Source organism: Jatropha curcas, chromosome 4, assembly GCF_041381405.1.
Source record: "Jatropha curcas cultivar XTBG-Jc1 chromosome 4, XTBG_Jcur_1.0, whole genome shotgun sequence".
In the NCBI taxonomy this organism is placed as follows: Eukaryota; Viridiplantae; Streptophyta; class Magnoliopsida; order Malpighiales; family Euphorbiaceae; genus Jatropha; species Jatropha curcas.
In genome coordinates, this window is record NC_143154.1 from 26522499 (window position 1) to 26543508 (window position 21010).

At 34.1% G+C, this 21010-nt stretch overlaps 1 protein-coding gene and 2 long non-coding RNA genes across 3 annotated transcripts; 1 reads left to right on the forward strand and 2 right to left on the reverse strand.

Annotated features, from left to right (window-relative positions):
* Window positions 1-9554: 9554 nt before the first annotated feature.
* Window positions 9555-10789, reverse strand: LOC149497087 (uncharacterized). Its single transcript, XR_016320569.1, has 2 exons — window positions 10583-10789; window positions 9555-9842 (listed from the first exon to the last, which is right to left on the reverse strand). It is a non-coding gene; the product is annotated as an uncharacterized LOC149497087 (long non-coding RNA).
* A 650-nt stretch (window positions 10790-11439) lies between these two features.
* LOC105646849 (protein GAMETE EXPRESSED 3-like) lies at window positions 11440-14612 on the reverse strand. Its single transcript, XM_089720120.1, has 10 exons — window positions 14488-14612; window positions 14209-14396; window positions 13802-14131; window positions 13465-13711; window positions 13087-13371; window positions 12901-12987; window positions 12533-12565; window positions 12377-12436; window positions 12142-12284; window positions 11440-11976 (listed from the first exon to the last, which is right to left on the reverse strand). The coding sequence occupies exons 1-10, from the start codon at window positions 14558-14560 to the stop codon at window positions 11440-11442; spliced, it is 1983 nt and encodes a 660-aa protein (XP_089576246.1). The 5' UTR covers window positions 14561-14612.
* On the forward strand, window positions 11691-12479 carry LOC149497088 (uncharacterized). Its single transcript, XR_016320422.1, has 2 exons — window positions 11691-11820; window positions 11916-12479. It is a non-coding gene; the product is annotated as an uncharacterized LOC149497088 (long non-coding RNA).
* Window positions 14613-21010: the final 6398 nt, after the last annotated feature.

Sequence of the window (21010 nt, forward strand, 5' to 3'; positions counted from 1 at the left end):
AGCCGGATTTGTTCGAAATAAGGCAGTTGAACCGTAGTTATTAATTAACTAGGCTCTTTTAGCCAATATTGTCGGATTTAAACTTTAATACCGCGATTATTGATTAACCGGGCATTTGAGCTTAATCAAATTAATTTAAGACGGTTTATTTGTCTAAATGATGATGTGAATGCGTTTATGCAATTATAGAATTATTAAGAGTAGAAAAGAAGCATGCATGAAGTGCTAAAATTAAATAGGCAGAGTTTCGTTTACGTACCCGATTCAATCGTCGACCACTTCTTAACTCCAGGTTAAGCTCCTCGTTTAGGTATATTAATTAATTTTTAATTTTATTTAATTTTAGTGGTCAAATATCACAATAAAAATGCAATAAAAATTAAATTAAAATGCAAAAAGCGGTAAAGAAAACGCAAGGAGCGTGAGAGGGAGAAGGATTCGTCCGTCAAAACAGACAAGGCGTGCCAAAATTGGACTGAAAATGGCCTATTTATAGGCCATTTCCGGGTCCAGGGCGGCAGGTGCCGCCGGGAGGGCGGCAGCTGCCGCCCGGGGGGCTGGGCGGCAGGTGCCGCCTGGCTCGGCGGCAGGTGCCGCCCAGGAGGGCGGCAGCAGGCCCCGCCCACGCTGGGCGGGGGGTGCCGCCTGGGAGGGCGGCAGCTGCCGCCCAGTCGGTGGGGCGGCAGGCCCCGCCTGGTCTGGGCGGCAGGTGTCGCCCAAGCTGGGCGGCAGGTGCCGCCCAGGGGCGTGGGGGGCCAGGCCCCGCCTGCGCGGGGCAACAGGCCCCGCCTGCGCGGGGCGACAGGCCCCGCGCATGCTAGGCGGCATGCCTCGCCCGCGCGTGCTAGGCGGCAGGCACCGTGCCTCGTTCCGAGGGCCTTTTTGGGAGTTCCGAACCTCTGAAAAATATTTCAGGACCTGTTCCGCGATCCTCGCGATATTCCGGACGTTTCAAGTACCATATTGACATATTTCCAGTAAATGTCCAAAATGGCCTCCGGTCCGGCCGGACTGTTTGGCATGGCACTGTAGCAAAGTCAAACTAATTGGTATGGCACTGTAGCAGCGTGTTTTCCTCCATTTAAAGAGTTTCACATGCCACCAACAACATGAGAAGCCTCAAAATTTGAGTATTCACAGCCGCTCGGGTTTAAATCCCAAACATGCCTACGTACTTCCGTTTGAATGGAAGATCAAAGTCAACGTAGTTCGATAGGCCTTCTTTGAAGGGCTTTGAAGGTGTATGCTTAATGCATGAGTGTGTATGCTTTGTGCATGAGTGTGTATGCTTTGTGCATGAGTGTGTATGCTTTGTGCATCAGTGTGTATGCTTTGTGCATGAGTGTGTATGCTTTGTGCATGAGTGCGTATGCTTTGTGCATTTTGTTTAGGCATTCTGCCAAAGATTGATTGATTTTTAGGCATGTTGCCAAAAATGTTGATTTTAATGGCTTTTAGCCAAAATGATTTTTGATTTGGGCAATTGTTGCCAAAAATGTTGATTTTAGGCGATTTTCGCCAAAATGGTTGATTTTAAGGCCTTTGGCCAAAATGAGTTGATTTAGGCAATTTGTTTGCCAAAATGTGCGATTTAGGCTTTAATGCCACGATTATTAATTAATCGGGCGTTCGAGCTTAATCACAATTTATTGTCGAAACGTGATTGATTAAAGCTTTTAGTCAAAATTATTGATTAATTTGACTTAAGCCAGATTTATTCGAAATAAGGCAATTGAACCGTAGTTATTAATTAACTAGGCTCTTTTAACCAATATTATCGGATTTAAGGCTTTAATACCACGATTATTGATTAACCGGGCATTTAAGCTTAATCGTGTTTAATTAAGACAGTTTATTTGTCTAAAAAAATAATGACGTGGATGCATTTATGCAATTGTAGAATTATTAAGAGTAGAAGAGAAATATGCATGAAGTGCTAAAATTAAATAGGCAGAGTTTCGTTTACATACCTGATTTAATCGACGACCGCTTCTTAATTCCAGATTAAGCTCCTCGCTTAGGAAATATTAATTAATTTTAATTTGTTTAATTTTAATGTCTAAATATCACAATAAAAATGCAATAAAAATTAAATTAAATGCAAAAAGCGGTAAAGAAAACGCAAGGAGCGTGAGAGGGAGAAGGATTCGTCTATCAAAACAGACAAGGCGCACCAGAAAATGGATGAAAATGGTCTATTTATAGGCCATTTTCGGGTCCAGGGCGGCAGGTGCCGCCTGGCTTGGCGGCAGCTACCGCCCAAGAGGCTGGGCGGTAGGTGCCGCCTGGCTCGGCGGCAGTGCCGCCCTGTCGGTGGGGCGGCAGGCCCCGCCCACGCTGGGCGGGGGGTTCCGTCTGGGAGCGCGGCTGCTGCCGCCCAGTCGGTGGGGCGGCAGGCCCCGCCCTGTCTGGGCGGCAGGTGTCGCCCAAGCTGGGCGGCAGGTGCCGCCCAGGGGGGTGGGGGGCCAGGCCCTGCCCGCGCGGGGCGACAGGCCCCGCGTGCGCTGGGCGGCACGCCTCGCCCGCGCGGGGCGACAGGCCCCGCGCGCGCTGGGCGGCAGGCCTCGCCCGCGCGGGGCGACAGGCCCCGCGCGCGCGGGGCGTCACGCCTCGCCCGCGCGGGGCGACAGGCCCCGCGCGCGCTGGGCGGCAGGCCTCACCCGCACAGGGCGGCAGCCCTCGCCCAGGAAGTGGGGCGGCAGGTGCCGCCCAGGCTGGGCGGCTGCTGCCGCCGTGCCCGGCGGCCGGAGTCGTCGTGACCGGCGGCAGGCGCCGCCGTGCCCGGCGGCCGGCGCCGCCGTGGCCGGTGTGGACACCGTGCCTCGCTCCGGGAGCCTTTTTGGGAGTTTCGGACCTCCGAAAAATATTCCGGGACCTGTTCCGCGATCCTCGCGACATTCCGGACGTTTTAAGTACCATATTGACATACTTCCAGTAAATGTCCAAAATGGCCTTCGGTCCGGCCGGACTGTTTGCAGTCCGGCATTGACACTGTAGAAAAGACATTCACAGACTCCAGGTCAATGCAAGACATAGCCAAATATTCAGTAGTAGACTGTCGGATAAATCAAAATATTGCGTAGAGGAAATTTCATTTTCAAGATTGAACCTCTCTCTTGATGAAAAGTAAAAGGTGATCAAAGTTGACTCATCAATTGAACCATTTATTCAGAGAATTACTTCTTTTTCTCATATCAGAAAAAGAATTTTATGATATACCAAAAAAAATCTATATCCATGAAATTTGAATCTCCCATCTTATTTTAGATTATCATTTAATAAAATTTATTAAATGAATCTGTTATCAGAAATTCAAAATGAACAATATTTTACTCTTCACTTTATTTATTTTTCTAGACTCTGTGTTTTTCTCAATCTGTGAAAGAAATTGTAGGATTTTCTTAATTGGACCTTTGTTTTGCATTCGTAAATTTAGTCTAGGCTCATAAATAGCTCTAATAATTGGGGGAAAAAAAAAGTTCTCCAAAAAAACCATTTTAGGAGTAAAGGTCAAGACCTCTACAAGAAGATTTCATATATATTTGAATATGTTGAGCAAAGAATAAGCAAATCTATCTCCTGTGGCTCATTTAATGAAACCATTTTTTACTTCAAAAAAACATAATATTATACACTATAGTTATCAAATCCACAATCGAAATCTTTATCTTTAAAATCGAGGATCGAGAATCGAATCATAAGATTCAGTATTCATTCTGCCACAAGATACTAAAAATTAAGTGCAAATAATTAATGTATTTATATAAATTTCAATTCTAAATCACTTACTAAATACAAAATGAAGAGAACTTAATGACTTGCGTGTTGTATGTTTAAAATATCAAACTATCAAGTTCAAAATTTTAACATAAAACAAAGTAAAACTATGAAGCCATTAAAATTTCCTATCCAAATCCATAATATTCATTATCATTTCAAAATTCAAGCCGTCATTATCTTCACCTTTTAATATAACTATATTCTCCTGCTTCGTTTTCTCTATATTGACTTGTATTGACTTTTCCACTGAGTTTGTTAGGTAAGACCGTAAGAGAATCACTGGATATGAGAATTGACTTGAATCATAAGATTCAAATTGTTTAGCATGAAAATTGAATCGAATGATAGGATTCATATCATGAATCATAAAATTCTGATAATACTAATATTTTAAATTGTGGAAATACAAAGTAGGTAGCTAGTTACAGACATATTACGGTTTTCGGAATCGAAACTGTCGATTCCGAACCGGTGAGAATGGGAATCGTCGGTTCTGAACCAGTGAAAATTGGAACCGAAATCGGTTCGAATGGGAACCGAAATCGATGGCCTATGGTTCAGTTCTGGTTCCACTATTTTTGAAATTGTCCGGAACCACATAATAGGGGTAGCCCTCCCCCTTGACTCATTAAATTAGTAAAAACACTTGTAGCCAAAATGACTCGAACTTAAAACTTCTCACTCCTCATATAAGTGAACTAGACCATATATATATATATATATATATTCAAGGGTTCATAATATGAGAATCACAACCCTTCTTTTTGTAAGGGCCTCAAGGTGGGCGAGGTGGGGGAGGGATTCTTCTTTTGGGAGGGATTGGAGGCAGACAATATTTCTTCCCACGGCTACATCTAAATGGTAGGTTTTTGGGCTTACCTATAATTGGCGGCCTTATTCTTATTCCTGCATCTGCTATTCATTCATATTGGTAGATACATCAGAAATTATTAAAAAGGAGAATTTCGATTCTCCATTGCATATATTTATTATAAATTTAACAGCTCTATAACAAAAAATACGTTTATTACTTCAATTTATGAAAAAAAAATTATAAATCATCTATCTCGTAAAATTTTACATTTTAAAACTCAGTCTTGGCCTGTAAACAGTAGGTTTAATAATAAAAAAAATATTATTAAAAAAACATTTTAGGAGTAAAATGTAAGAGACGTTATAAGAAAATTTTATATTCGAATCTTCACAACACCATGCAACGATTTCTTAGAACTTATTTGGTTGGATGTAAAATAAGGAGGCACTTAAAATAATAAGTAAAAGTTTATTTGGATTTGCAAAATACCTTATTTGGAAAGGAGGTAAAATAAGGAGTGGATGTAAAATATCTTTATTTTACTTCCTCCAATTTACTTTCCAAAATGAGAGGAAAATAAAAATAATAAAGATGCAACTAAGTAAAATAAATTTTTTTTAGTCCCACCCTTTTATTTTCCCTCCAAACCAAATAAAGAGCATAAAATAAGAAGGTAAAATGAACAGTACTATTTTACTCTCTCATTTTACGTCATCTCTCCGTCTAAACAATGCATTAGTGTTTGTATTGACATCTGATTTGGGTATAGATGCGACCCCATTCATAAACCACCGATAAAGATAGATCAAAGGAGAAGAAGAAACTAAAAGCAAGCTATTGGATTTTGCATTCTCTTGTAATTTCTGCTAATCTATTGGATTTTGATCTAGTGATTATTTGTACTATTATGTTATTTATAGAGAAAATTATACTTCTTTTCTCATATCAGAAAAAGAATTTTATAATATGCCAAAAAATATATATATATATATATATATCAATAAAATTTGAATCTCCCGTATTATTTTAGATTATCATTCAATAAAATTTATTAGATGAATCTTTTATCGGAAATTCAAAATAAACAATATTTTACTCTATTTCTTCACTTTATTTATTTTTCTAGACTGTGTGTTTTCCTCAATCCGTGAAAGAAATTGTAGGATTTTCTTAATTGGACCTTTGTTTTGCATTCTTAAATTTAGTCTAGGCTCATAAATAGCTCTAATAATTGGGTAAAAAAAAGGTTCTCCTAAAACCATTTTAGGAGCAAGAGTCAGAAACCTCTACAAGAAGATTTCATATATATTTGAATATGTGAAGGTAAAATTATAAATATGTAAACGACATGCAACACAAGGTAAATAAATAAATAAATAAATAACTTCATATAAGAAGAGGCAATGTTCTAAGATAACATCTGCATACATATATAAGTCTTGACGTATAGTTGACAATAGACTAAAATAACACTGTGGGCTACACAATAGGGGTAACCCTCCCCTTGACTCATTAAAATAATAAAAACACTTGTAGCCAAAATGACTCGAACTTAAAACTTCTCACTCCTCATATAAGTGAACCAAACCATATTTGATTGGCCATAACATTTGTTTTTATTTATTTATTATTATGTATAAAATGAAGATGACTTCGTCTATATATATATATATTTTCAAGGGTTCGTAATATGAGAATCACAACCCTTATTTCTGTAAGGAACTCAACGGGGGGGAGGTGGGGCATAGATTCTTCTTCTGGGAGGGAATCTTTTTATGGGAGGGATTGGAGGCAGACAATTTTTCTTCACAAGGCATCCAAATGGCTTACCTGGCCACTTCCACCTTATTGGTATTCCTGCATCTGATATTAATCCATGTCGGTAGATACATCAAAAATTATTAAAAAAGAGAATTTCAACTCTCCATTGCATATATTTATTATAAATTTAACAGCACTATTACAAAAAACACGTTTATTACTTCAATTTAAAAAAATATATATATTTTACATTTTAAAATTCAGTCTTGGCCTGTAAACATGTTTAATAATAAAAAAATATTATTAAAAAAACATTTTAGGAGTAAAGCGTAAAAGACGATATAAGAAAATTTTATATTTGAATTTGCTTAGCAGATGAAAAATTTATTGAAAGAAAGTGCTGGCTAGGTAGCTAGTTCTTACCTTTCCCAATAGCAGCTAATTCCCTAGCTGAAGTGAGAGAAGGGGAAAGGGAAATGGTAGCCAAAAGAATGCAAATCAGGAGAAAGGCCTTCTTCATGTTGGAGATGATTATGTGTTTCTTCGAGTACTCTTATTTATAGTGATAAATCAGCAAGCCAAATTTGAATTGTAATAACATAATTATTTGCAACTATATGTTAAAAAATATATAAAGCCAAGACTTAATCAATTACAACTTGTTTCCACAATAAATACACAATTATTTGCAACTATATGTTAAAAAATATATAAAGCCAAAGACTTTGATCAATTACAACGTGACTCCACAGTAAATCCATAGATAGATTTTTCCAAGCAATTGTATAGCTGTTATAATAAATTAATAAATTACTCCATTTGTCTCAAAATATAATAATTTTGTACAAAATAATCTTCCAAAAATGACTTAAATTTTAGGTTTTGCGGAGATTTATTATGGAGGTGACCCTTCCAATCCAGTGTTCTATATTAATAGTACCAGTTTGAATCGTGGAGGTTGCTTAAGGAATCCAACACCTCATCCCACTGATCAACTAGTAGTTGGTGTTGGCAGAGTAAATTTTATTTTCAAGGTTTGATCTCTCTGTTACTAAAAAAGGAAAGGTGGCCAAGGTTGACTTGTCAATTGAAGCAATTATTGAGAGAATTATATTTTTTTGTCTCATATCAGAAAAAAAATTTTATAATATACCTAAATAAATGAAAAAAAAATCTATATCGATGAAATTTGAATCTAACATCTTATTTTAGATTATCATTCAAAAAAATTTATTAGATGAATCTTTTGTCGGAAATTCAAAATGAACAATATTTTACTCTATTTTTTTCACTTTATTTATTTTTCTAGATTGCATGTTTTTCTCAATCCGTGAAAGAAATTGTAAGAATTTATTGATAGGCTAATTTTATTGCATTAATAGTATTTTTTTTATAATCAAAGTACAAACAACACATAAGTACTAAGAAAGTGCAATTAAGCCAGAAATTAAAGTTCTCAAGACAGTGACATCGAGAACATTTATTGTCCACACGTACAGAAATCCATTTTCAAGAACTACTTGTTTCATAAGCATGGGACTTGTATTGATAACAAGGCTTCTACATCGGTGGCTTCTTCTTCTTGGGTGGCGGCTTTTTCTTCGGTGGATAAGGTTTGTATGGATACCCTTTCTTTGGTTGAGGCTTGTCGATTATGCCAATAGTACCATCACCTAAGACATTCACATCTATATAAATAATAATTATGGTTTTTTTCAATTTTATAAACACTATTTTCTTTTAAGTCAAATATATTTAGGATATAAAAGAAAAAATATTAAAAAAATTAAAAATGCTTAATCACGAGGCCAAGGGGATATAAATCTCTTACTAATTAAAGTGACAGCAGTTACAAATTAATTCAATACGAAAAAGAAAATAATAAATAATAAATTTTTATTTAGAATAAAACTCTTTTAAGAACTCAACATATTATAATAAATTATATTAAAAAAATTACCAATTTGAATTTAAAAAATAACTCTGAAAATGCTATAGTTTAATTAAATTTGAATTTGATGGGAAAAAAAAGCCAAGTCAATAAATGAAAATTACAAAGCAAATCATGCTAGGATCCAATAAGTTAATTAAGTAATAAAAAATAAATAAATAAGTTAATTAAGTAATAAAAAAAGATTACATAAAAGAAACGATGTATCCTCTCCAAATAAACCCATAATTTTTCCTACAACCATAAAAAAAAGAGTATATTGTTTTCCTTTTTATTATATATATTTATAAAAAATAAGTTTTAGAAATTATATCCAATCAATAATAAAATGTACTTTTTTTGTCTTAACCACAAGTATCCCGAGCCCATTGAGTTATAACTAAATTCTGTTTGCATTAGGTCAGTCCAAGAAGGGATAAAATAATCTCAGTGAGTATTTACTCCATCCATGAGAATGAAACTCTTGATCTCACATAAGGGAGAAGTGTGTCGAACTACTCGTCTAAATACTCATTGATATAAAATATAATGTTCGAATTGGTTATACCTACAGCTATTTTAAGATATTCAAAATTTCATTGAGAGCAATATTAAAATTCTCATTATTCTCCCTGTTTTCATATTTATATATGGTATAGAAAGATAGATATAAATACATAGATATTAAATAGGTTACATATTGATTAGTCTAAAATTTATAGATATTACAATTGTTTAAAAAAGTACGTTAAATAGATTTAAAACACATGTAAAAAATAAAATTGTACGTATAAATCAAAAGACGGAATGTTTGACTTACGACGGCTTTAAAACTCGATTATGGGCATGATAGAGAGTGGAAGCGATAGCGTTCTCTTTTTTCTTTGTTCGATGGGGTTGTTAATCGTCAAATTTGGACTCTACCTCTTCCTCCATCTTAGCAGCCTTTATTTTTAGTTTTTGAACCGTTGGGTGTTTAAAAACTCCCAATTTAGATTATACCCGTAAAAAAGAAAAATTCTCTCTTTAAAGTATTTAAAAGGATTTTATATTTAGAGTTCAAATACGAAATTTTTTATTAAGGCCTCTTAAGAGTCACATAGTACCCTTTATGATTAATGTATTAAAACATAATTTTATAAATACATGAAAAATTAATCTTCACCTTTACATATATATTTAATTCTCAATTTCACATTAATTTTTTATATTTCAATTATTTATTTTACATCATTGAATTAAATATTTTATTGACCTAAAATTCAAATGTTGATATTACTAGCCATGTTTTATGTTAAATCATATAGTTTACATATATTGTCCATTAATATATTTTTTATAAATAATTTCAACATTTATGCTTTCTATAAAATATATTAACCAACACCTACAATAAGTGTGCTACACCTGACCCAAATCCAGACTTGTGAATTTCACCGCTCTCACTGCTATCTCTAGAATTGCTGGAAGCAGGGAGGCCAATCATATCCTCAGTTTCCATACCTAGGGAAGGTATTTTCTTGTTACAAGTGTGCTACCAAAAGTGTTGCAATTAACCTGCATGAAATCATTTCTAATTATTGAAGCAAAAAACTGCTCACCATATCACACGCCAATTGAGAAATTACATTCACAGAAAAGAAAACTTCAACTTTTTAATTAACCATATATCATAATCTGGTAAATAAGACTCGATCTCTAACTTTCTAGTTAATTATATATCATACTCCGTTAGAGATTACAGAAGACTCCATCTCTAAGTCTTTAACAATAGAAGTGGCAGTATCTCCAGTATGTGAATTAGAAAGAGGAAATAGAATACAAACATTACAACAGTTAAAACGCCAAGTTAGCCAGGCAACTACACGCTAAACTGAATGAAACTTTAGCTCAGTACAAAATGCTAGACTCTCAGTCATGTGCTTTAACCTACAAAGAAGAAGAAATTAAAGTATTGCCTAAAAATCATAATCAAAATTGGAAATAGTTCATTTCAATCACATCACCCAATGACATTATATTAAACCTTAAACAAATCTCATTTCTATTTCTTTAATAGCAAAAGGCAAAGTAATATCAAGAACGAACAATTTAAGTGAAAAATATTCTTTTCTGCTTACTGGGATGGAAATAACAGAAATTGAAGCAACTAAACTTAAAAAGGTGAACAAATCAAAAAGGAAAGAGACAAAGTTAGCGGTTTCAATTGCTTCCTATTCTTTTCCTGAACTTTCTCGGCAACCTAACAGGGAAAGAAAAAGAAGGTAGAATTAGGGTTTTGAAGCAAAGGATTTCACCTGAGATAATGGAAATCAGAAGACTTGTGTATCTGCAAAAGAAGTGAACCCCACCCAGCAGAAGCGGAATCGAATCGAGAGCCGGATCTGTTGGATTTTCTTTCCCCAAGAAGTAAGAGGCGATAATCATATAAATGTCGGAATAGGAGTGGTAAAATCATTAGAATTGAAAATTAATTATACTTTTATTCATTTTTTATACTCTAATTTAAATTTGGTAGGGAAATATTGAGAATTAGAAAATGTTTTTTACTAAGAAATTAAACTTTTAACAACTTTCTTTTCCTATTTTACTTCTTTCAAACATATCCATGGAATTTTAACCCATTAGATCCGGTGATAATATTCATTTATTTAATTCATATTTAGGGTGATACCAAATTCTGTGTATAAATTAATTTTTTAAATTTGCTCATTCAGTTTTTTTTAGATGTAAAAATTTTGGACGCTATTTCATCCGGTATCATACCATGGCTTGTTGCTAATGATTCTTTAAACATTGCTTAGGCTATTTCTTATATTACTGATAGGTAAATAAAATCGGTAAAGAAAAATCAGATAAATTTAATATTTAAAATAAAATAATTTTATTAAAATTTGCTCAAATTTCTATTTGAATTTCTTATTTTTCCTAAAAATGAAAAAAATATGTAGCTTACGAAAAAATTGCCGAAACCAAAATATCATTGAAATCGATTGCAATTGGAAATTTCGTATTAGGAATCGAGGGTTATATATATATAGAAGCAAAGAATGATACTTGCCAATTATTTGGGTAAGGTATGTTTTTAGTTCATGCCAGTTGCATTGTTATAAAATTACTCAAAAACTTTCCAAACTTCAAAATTAAATTGTTGCTAGTCAGTTGAAGACAAAGCCCTCCTTCTTTTCAACCATATGCTTCTTCTTCCACTTGTTTCTGTTGATTGCACCTCTTCTCCATCATCACACAGCTCTATTACTTCCTTTGAACTCGATGCTACTGGTTCTGATGAATTTGGTGAGTCTCTTACCCAATCTCCATCATCACTCGAACTATCTTCTGCTTGTACTGGTTCTTTTGCCTTGAACTTATAATCTCTCTCGCTGCTGCTTTCTTCAGAAGATGTATCACTTAATGTGTGAAAAATAGTAACACTTTCTTTCTTTACACTTTGAAAAGAGTAACTCCTTGTTTTTCCATCACATACTGGAAGGATAGGTTTTGACTGGAGGCCATGGCTATCTCTGCCCAAACTGTATGTCGTTGAAAGCTTCCTTTCAATTACGTTTCTTTCTCTTATCAAATCTCCCATTTCTTCTATCACATTATTTGCCACTGCTTCCTCTGCAGCCTTTTGTTGTAGTTCTGTTATCGTCCTATCGAATGCTTTCTTCTTGAGCTGGAGAGATCGCTGAACATTTTTCAAAGAGGGAAGAAGTATCAGAATTTGAAGATTTATCTTTCTGTATTACAAGACAGACACTCGAGTATTTTATGATATTAATTTTTATATATCGGAAAATGTGAAAAATATGTTTATGCAAAGAATTAATGCAGAACATATGAATGCTCTTACTCTCTTTTCAAGAAAATCTCCCAAATCTTGATCTTGAAGTTTCTTTTTGCTCCAAAATATGCAGCAAAATCGCACAAGCCCAGCTAAAATCACCAACACTATGGACTCAAATACCAGAAACAACATTATTGTTCTCTCATTACCTGAATCAAGAGTAATACAAGACAGCTTTTCATATCAACTTCTTAATAATTGTTAAATAATTTTTCAATGTTTATAGAATTATAGAGCTTACCCGTGTAATTTTTGGGATGCTTGGGCCTTGCTTGTGAGCAGGTAGATACAAGCTTCTCATCTGATCACAAAATAAATAAATAAATAAAGATTGTTGTGGTTTATATCATACGATCATCAAGAAAATTTACAAGAAGAGATTAAAAAGAAAAAGAACCTTTGCTGCGGCATGGTAGTGGGTTGCCTACCTCTGCATGTCATCCACAAAAGCCAAAGTGTAAGTTCAATAACACATAAGAAGAACATAGTCTGTGATTAGTTAATTACCAATGATTTATTCAATTAATTAATTTAAAATTTTATAGCAAACAATTATCTAGAAATGAACAACAATAAGAATTGTACATGTATGTGCAAAATTTTTAGTGCTTGTACTGTAATCGTGTATAAAATATAGAAATCTCGAGTTCGAACACTGGTTAGAGTCAAGTTTACTAATAAAATAAGTCAGTTTAATATAATACCATTTGTTAACTTTTATCCCAGTTGATTAGGGTTTAGTTTATGATTGTGTTAGAATCTCACTTGAAGCAGCAATAAATGCAAGAAGGATTCCCTCATCCAATACAAAATGCTGCAAATCACTTTGAGATAGTAACAATGGAAATTGATCTGCAGGAGAGCACATTGAGAGTCTTTTGGAGATAATGAGATAGAAACTCCATTAATTAAAATCTTTTCATGCCAAAATCAAGACTGAAAAAAAATTACCAGGATAGCTTTCAGACCAGTAGACAGCTCCAGTTGCTGGAACCAACAAGGTGAAGACAACACCTTTAGGCTTCAAAGCTGAGATATAATTGTATTCCCCAATTACTTGACTAACCTTTCCTTCCATCTCTGTTTGACATATGTAAACTGCATAGCCAGAACAATCAAGTAATGGACTAACTTGAATAACATTATTTAGTTCAGATTCTTTTGAAAATTTCTTCACAACTCCATTTGGTGAGATTGAGTAGAGAAATCCATCCAATGAACCGAGAGATATCCAACCTGCCATTGAGATCTTAAATTTTGAGTTTGATTCCTATATTATTGTACTTTATGTGTATTAGAAGTCACTGTTCATCTGTAACTCAACTTTACCATTAGAATCCACCATTGCTGCACCTTCAGCTGCACTTAAAGGTCCAATACTTGTCTGCCGTAAAAGATTGCCCATAGAAACATCTAATGCCAACACAAGAGCCTTGATGGGCAGAATAACATACAAAAGACCATTATTACCAGAAATTAGACTGAAATCTTTGTAAAATGAGCTTAAATCATGGATCCAATTAAAATGAGGACTATGAAGGGACACAGAATAAATCTCCCCTACATTATTTGAAATCTGCAAGTATAAAGATCTCAATTAACTCATAATCGAACCAAAAATTAACTAAACCCACAAAATAAAAAAGGGGTAAGAGCAAAACCTTACATATATACTAGCCTGACAATGATCAATCACAGGAACAGAAGTAAAATAGCAATCTGGAATACCTTTTCTGCAACCAATACTATAATTAAATTGAGAGATCACAGGTCCTATACTCCATAGCAACTGTCCACTCATCGAATATGCAAATAGCCCTTGGTTCTTGATATTGATCAACACAAATGAACTCATGGTGTTCACTACAAGCCCAATAATTTCTCCTCCACCTTCTTGCCCCTTTTCAGGACCAAAAAAGATATCTGCTGTAGGTGAAGTTGTTGCATCATCTAGAAAACTTATGTTCATGACTCTGTTTTCTGCAACCATATATAACTACCAAAACCATGAATGAGTCTACACAGTGCCATATTGTAGAAGAAGATAGAGAGGATTACAAACTGCTCACTTACCTTTCCTCTACCGCCACGAACAGGAGCTAGAGTAACATTGCATGCATGAGTCAAATGTAATGTCCAAGAAATTGACCCATTACTTTCAAATGCAAAAAAATTTCTTTCACAACAAGTATAAATCCTGCCATCTTCACCAATAAGAGGTTTCGAAAGCCTGCAAGTGGTTCTTGTTGAAGGTCCTTTGCCTAAATCAAGAGAAAATTAGGTTAAGCATCAAAAAGTAGTATTGCATAAAATTTCATGTACTACTGGAAGAAAACAAAGAGAGAATCTAACTGGGCGAATTCTGGAAAAATGTGAAAGTAGAAGCAGTGATTAGCGGCAAAAAGAGAAGGAATATAGTTGACATTGCATAGAATTAATTAATTTCCCAAATGCAGTGAAAGAATTGCAGATTCTAGGGTTTGGTTGATTCAGTTTCCTAAGTTTTTAAAATTGTAACCGTTAAATAACTGCTCTGTTTGTGCCTTTGTGGCGGGAATGATATTCGCACGGTTAGCAAATTAGAATTCTCCATGCATTGTTTCTTCCTTTTTTTTTTTTTTTTTTTTTTTCGCTTCTACATACTTAAGTCAGATTCAATTGAAAATCAATATTCTAAATTCAAGATATTAAATCAAGAATCATCCATTGAAGTTGGACTTTAAGTTCTAAATATTCCAAATCAGAAACACTAAGCGAAATACACAAATGAAATGGAATAGTAATAAAAATAAATATTCCTATTTATATGTCTAGTAGCTCGAATGGAATAAGGAAGGAAATACAATAATAATGAGAAGAAATTCAATAATCATCGTGGGAGGTTGAAAAGAAATTATATTAAATTGAAATAATAGATATGTTTTTTCCTTCTTCTTATGTTAATGTGTAAGAACAAAATTCTCATCTATATATGATTTTGGAGCTTTCAAACAATGTAACATTCATTTTTTTACTTTTGAATTTTCTATGTAAAAGCATTGATTTTATATTTTGGTTACTCTAATTTTTAGAATAACAAATTTTCACATTTTTAACTATTTAATAAGTATTCAATTGATTCAATTTAAAATATTTAATATAAAAAATAATTAAATTAAAGTGTTTAATTATATAATTTTATAAATTAAAATTTTCTATGGTCAAATTAGAAATTGAAAATACCACAAAGTATTTTTATACAAAATGCAAAGTGAATTTATACATTTGGCTAAATTTAATATAATAAAATAGGTCCTATTGTTACTATGCATTAGTCATTACTTAAAGTACCCCACCAACAGATTCTGTGCAAGAAATTTCTTTTTTCCAAAATTTGTTGGTTCTTTGTTGTGGAAAAGTGACAAGGGTTGACTGCATCAATTGAAAATTGAACCATTTTGTTGTGAAAGTATACTTTTTTTCTCATACCAGAAAAATAATTTTATCATCGGAATTTTTTTTTTTTTTAAATTTCTAAATTGGTGAGATTTGAATTTCTCTTCTTTTTTAGATTATTATCACTCGATTAAATCTTTTAAATCAACAAATGACAAATATTAAATTAAGAGTTTATCTTATATAAGAGTTAGGAATGATAATGGATCAGGTATAAGGCGGGTTTTCTAATACCTCTATCCGATATGAAAATTAAATACATTTTTGTCTCACTATCGATTTTAATTAGAGTGGACAGGTCACAGGACAGACCATGTTTAGATAAATTTTATAAAAGAAAATAAAAATAGAAATAGAAAACATTAGCTTAATGTTTTTAAATAAAATGGAGCAGGTAATAACCATGTCATATATATATATATTTTTTAATTCACATCCGCCTCTTTCTTAAATATATTAAATTTTACCCGCCTCATTTGAATTAAATTCGGGCGAGTATTCAATGGAGTGGGTAACAAATATTTACTTTTATTTCGGGTATTATTATTTCATTCAAGATTTAAGATTAATTGTGCAAGTCAAAATAATTTGATTTTTCATTTTTAACCATTAATTCTCACCCCAATTTGAATTATCCCATCAATTTAAAATATTAGTATACTCTCACATACTTTAATAATATAAACGGTTGATCATATCATATTATATTATGTTGTAGATAAAAAATTATATATGTAAAGATAAAATTATAAATACCTAAATAACGTCCAATGCCAGTCAAAATAAAATTACTACATATAAAAAGAGGGACAATTCTAGGATAACACCTCGGTAAATATAAAAGTCTTGACATATATATAGTTGGCAAGTTCATAACACTCGTTTTTTCTTTTTTCTTTTTTTTTTTTTTTTGACATTAACACTCGTTTTTATTTATTCATCATTATATATATATATATATATATATATATATTCAAGGTTTCGTAACCAGAGAACAACCGTAAGGGCCACAAGGTGGGTGTCTTTTATTGCGATAGGGCAGACAGTATCTATTCCCACGGCCGCATTCAAACGGTGGTTTTTTGGGATCAGCTGCTACTGGCCCTGTTATTCCTGCATCTGATATTAATTCATATTGGTATATACATCAGAAATTATTAAAAGGAGAATTTAAACTCCATTGCATATATTTTATTGTAAATTTAACTGCATTATTACAAGATAAACGCGTTTATTACTCCAATTTATAAAAAAAAATTATGAATTCGTCTGGCTTGAACCTTTGTAAACTTTTGCATATTTAAGTTCAGTTTCGGTCTATAATAATAACAAAAAAAAAAGATTATTCCTTTCTCCATAGCAGGAAATTCTCTAGCTGAAGTGAGAGAAGGGGAAAAGAAAATGGTAGCCAAGAGAATGCATATTAGGAGAAAGGCCGCCTTCATGTTGGAGATGATCCTATATTTTTCAACTACTCTTATTTATAGTAATAAATCAACAAGCCAATTTTGAATTCTAATAGCATAATTATTTGCAGTATACGTTAAAAAATATATAAAGCCAAAGATTTAATTCCTACTTGACTCCACAGTAAATCCATATATAGATTTTTCCAAGCAATTGTATGGCTATTATAATAAATTAATAAATTAATAATTATAGCAAAGCCAGGAAAATAGACTTACGAAATTGACTCCAAGTCAATGCAAGACATAGCCAGAGATTCGATCACTAGTAGACTGTCGGACAAATCAAAATATTGCGTGGAGGAAATTTCATTTTCAAGATTTGAAATCTTTATCTTTAGAATCGAGGATCGAGAATCGAAGATTCAGTATTAATTCTGCCATAAAATACTAAAAATTAAGTGCAAATAATTAATGTATTTATATAAATTTCAATTCTAAATTATTTACTAAATAAAAAATGAAAATAACTTAATCACTTGCGTGTTGTAAGTTTAAAATATCAAACTATCAAGTTTAAAATTTTAACATAAAACAAAGTAAAACTATAAAGCCATTAAAATTTCCTATCCAAATCCATAATATTCATTATCATTTCCAAATTCAAGCCCTCATTATCTTCACCTTTTAATATAACTAAATTCTCTTGCGTCGTTTTCGATTTCTCTATATTAACTTATTTTGACTTTTTCATTGAGTTTGTTGGGTAAGACTGTAAAAGATAAATTCTCCTATTTCGTTTTCGTTTTCTTTATATTGACTTATATTGATTTTTTCACTGAGTTTGTTAGATAAGACCGTAAGAGAATCGTTAGATATGAGAATCACCTCGTAGTTGAAAAAGAAAAGATGGAAATAGGAGATTTCTTTGGTAGGTGACCTGTATTTCGGTGGACGCGTAATTAACGCGTCCACCCTCTCCTATAAATAGGAGATGGCTCAGCCATCTTAATACACACAACCGAGCGACAGAACAAAAAAGAGAGTTTTTTGAGAGTTTCAGTTTTAGAATTGGGTTCTAAAACTCGGGTAGAGAGAATAGTGAGGATAATTTAGGAAATACTTTTGAGTGCCACTATTTTGTATTACTCTCTTTGTAAGCCTACTATTTTTTAATAGTGGAAGAATTATTCAGTTTTTGTCCTGTGGACGTAGCCCTAAACAGTTAAGAGTGAACCATGTAAATATCTGTGTGTCATATTTCTATTTTTCTGCTGTATTATTATTCTCGTAATTTTATTACCGGGCCCTAACAAGTGGTATCAGAGCCAGATTTACCGGATCCGTGGATATATTTTGAAAATAAATATACCACGACAACGAGAAAATTACTCCGAGACCATTGGTGCAGTCCGTTCGGAACTACGTTGCAGAATCGACTTAGTGATGAATAGTAAAATAGTAACTCAAAGTTGATGGTGACCAGTACTATTGGCGTTACTGTTGCTGAGTCGTTTTAAGTAAGCCCAGCACTATTCACGCATAGTAATATTCACGTATACAGTTACTATTCACGAATATAGGTACTGTTTACATATACTATTACTATTCAAGCATACGGTCACTATTCACGTATACTACTATTTGCGTATACGGATTCTGTTGGTGTTAATATTCTGCACAAGTCAAAAATGGACGACAGAACAACAGGCACAATGGTTAGACTCAACTCATCAAACTATGCAATATGGAAGATATTAATGGAAGATCTTCTATGCTGCAAAGATCTTTTTGAAACGATTGAGTTGAAAGGAGTCAGGCCAACTTCAATAAATGAGACTGATTGAAAATCGATTAATAGAAAAGCAGTCGCAAATATTAGGCAGTCTTTTGAAATGAGCGTCATAAATCATATCGCTCATGAGAAAGATGCTTATTCAATCTGGAAGAAGTTGGAGGACATGTACGAGCGGAAGAATGCCCAGAACAAAGCTTTTTTAATTAAAAAGCTTGTAAATCTAAAGTACAGAGATGGCGAAAGTGCTTCAGATCACTTGGACAAATTTCAAGAAATAGTGAACCAACTGACGACGTCAAAAATAGTGTTTGACGACCAGGTGCAGGCACTATTCTTATTGAGTTCCTTGCCAGACAGTTGGGAGACGTTGACTGTTACACTCAGTAACGTGTCAGAGGGGAATATAACCTTAACCACAGTTAAGGAAAGCATTATAAATGAAGAAACTAGACGTAAGGAGAATGGTATGAGTAGCAACTCAGATGCACTCCTTACAGTTACAGAAAGGAGAGGGAGAAGCAAAACCAGATATCCTCAAAATCCAGACAAACGTGACAATTCACGGAGAAGATCCAAGTCAAGAAAAGGTGTCACCTGCTATCATTGTGGCAAGCCCGGTCACATCCAAAGGCACTGCAGAAAGTGGAAGAAGGAACGAGCCAAAGAAAATGAAGAGGAAAAAGACGATACGGAGGTAGCTTCAGTAGCTATTGATGTTGACACAGTTGGTGATGATAGTGCGTTGATTTCTCATGCTGGTCTCAGTGAGTGTTCCACAAGTCAACAATCTCTTTGGATTATTGACTCTGCATGTTCTTATCATATTTCTTCAAAGAAGGAATATTTCTCATCACTTACCCTCGGAGATTATGGCCATGTCAAGACTTTGAATGGCACATATGTGGAAATTGCGGCATTGGAACAGTATGCATCAAAATAGTTATGATCTCTGGTTGGAAGATGTGACATACACTCCTACAGCAAACTTCAATCTGATCTCAGTTCATTGTCTTGATGAATTGGGCTATGCAAATCTATTTGTTAACAGAATGTGGAAGCTTTCCAAAGATAACTTGGTGTTCGGTCGAGGAAGAAAGTTCAACACCCTCTACTACACCCAGGCTAAAGTTTGCACAGGAGTAGTGAATACAGTTGAAGATTCATCTGCTGAGTTATGGCACAAACGACTTGGTCATTTGAGTGAGAAAGGAATGGAGACTCTCACTAAGAAGAAAATGCTATCTTTGAAAGGTTTGCCTCTGAAAATATGCACTGATTGTTTGTGTATTCTAGAATTGGTACACACTGATGTTTGCTCAATGGGTGACAAATCATTGAGTGGTTGCTCATATTATGTTAGCTTTATTGATGATCATTCTAGAAAAGTGTGGGCTTTTCCAATAAAGTCAAAAGACCAGGTGCTGGATATGTTTAAAGTCTTTCATGTCAGTGTTGAAAGACAAACGGAAAGAAAGTTAAAATGTGTTAGAGCTGATAATGGTGGTGAGTATAGAGGACCGTTTGAAAAGTATTGCTCAGAACACGGCATCAGACTTCAGAAGACAGTTCCCAAAACTCCACAGCAGAATGGAGTTGCAGAGAGAATGAATAGAACCATTGTTGAAAGGATTAGATGTATGCTCTCTCATGCTAAACTTCCTAAAACCTTTTGGGCTGAAGCAATGAATACTGCAGTTTACTTGATCAACCTTTTACCTTCAACCTCCCTCAAAGGAGATGTTCCAGAAAAGGTGTGGTCAGGGAAAAATATTTCTTACGATCATCTTAAAATATTTGGCTGTAGGGCTTTTGTTCATATTCCAAAAGATGAAAGATCCAAGCTTGATTTGAAGTCCAAACAGTGTATCTTCTTGGGTTATGGAAATGATGATTTTGGGTACGGATTATGGGATCCAGTTGAAAAGAAGCTCATCAGAAGCAGAGATGTCGTATTCCTGGAAGATCAAACCATTGAAGACTTTGAGAAAAATGAAAAGCCAAAGTCTATCAATGAGTTTCCTGTTAGTCTTGATGCAGAACCTCGTGTAGAACCACAAAATGATGACGAAGATGATGATGAACCTGTTCAGAATGATGCTGAACCAGCTCCAATAGAAGAACTGCCTCAATTGAGAAGATCTGCGAGAGGCAGGATACCTTCCCAGAGATATTCTCCTAATGAATATGACTTGTTGACTCAAGGGGGAGAACCAGAGAACTACCAGGAGGCAATGGA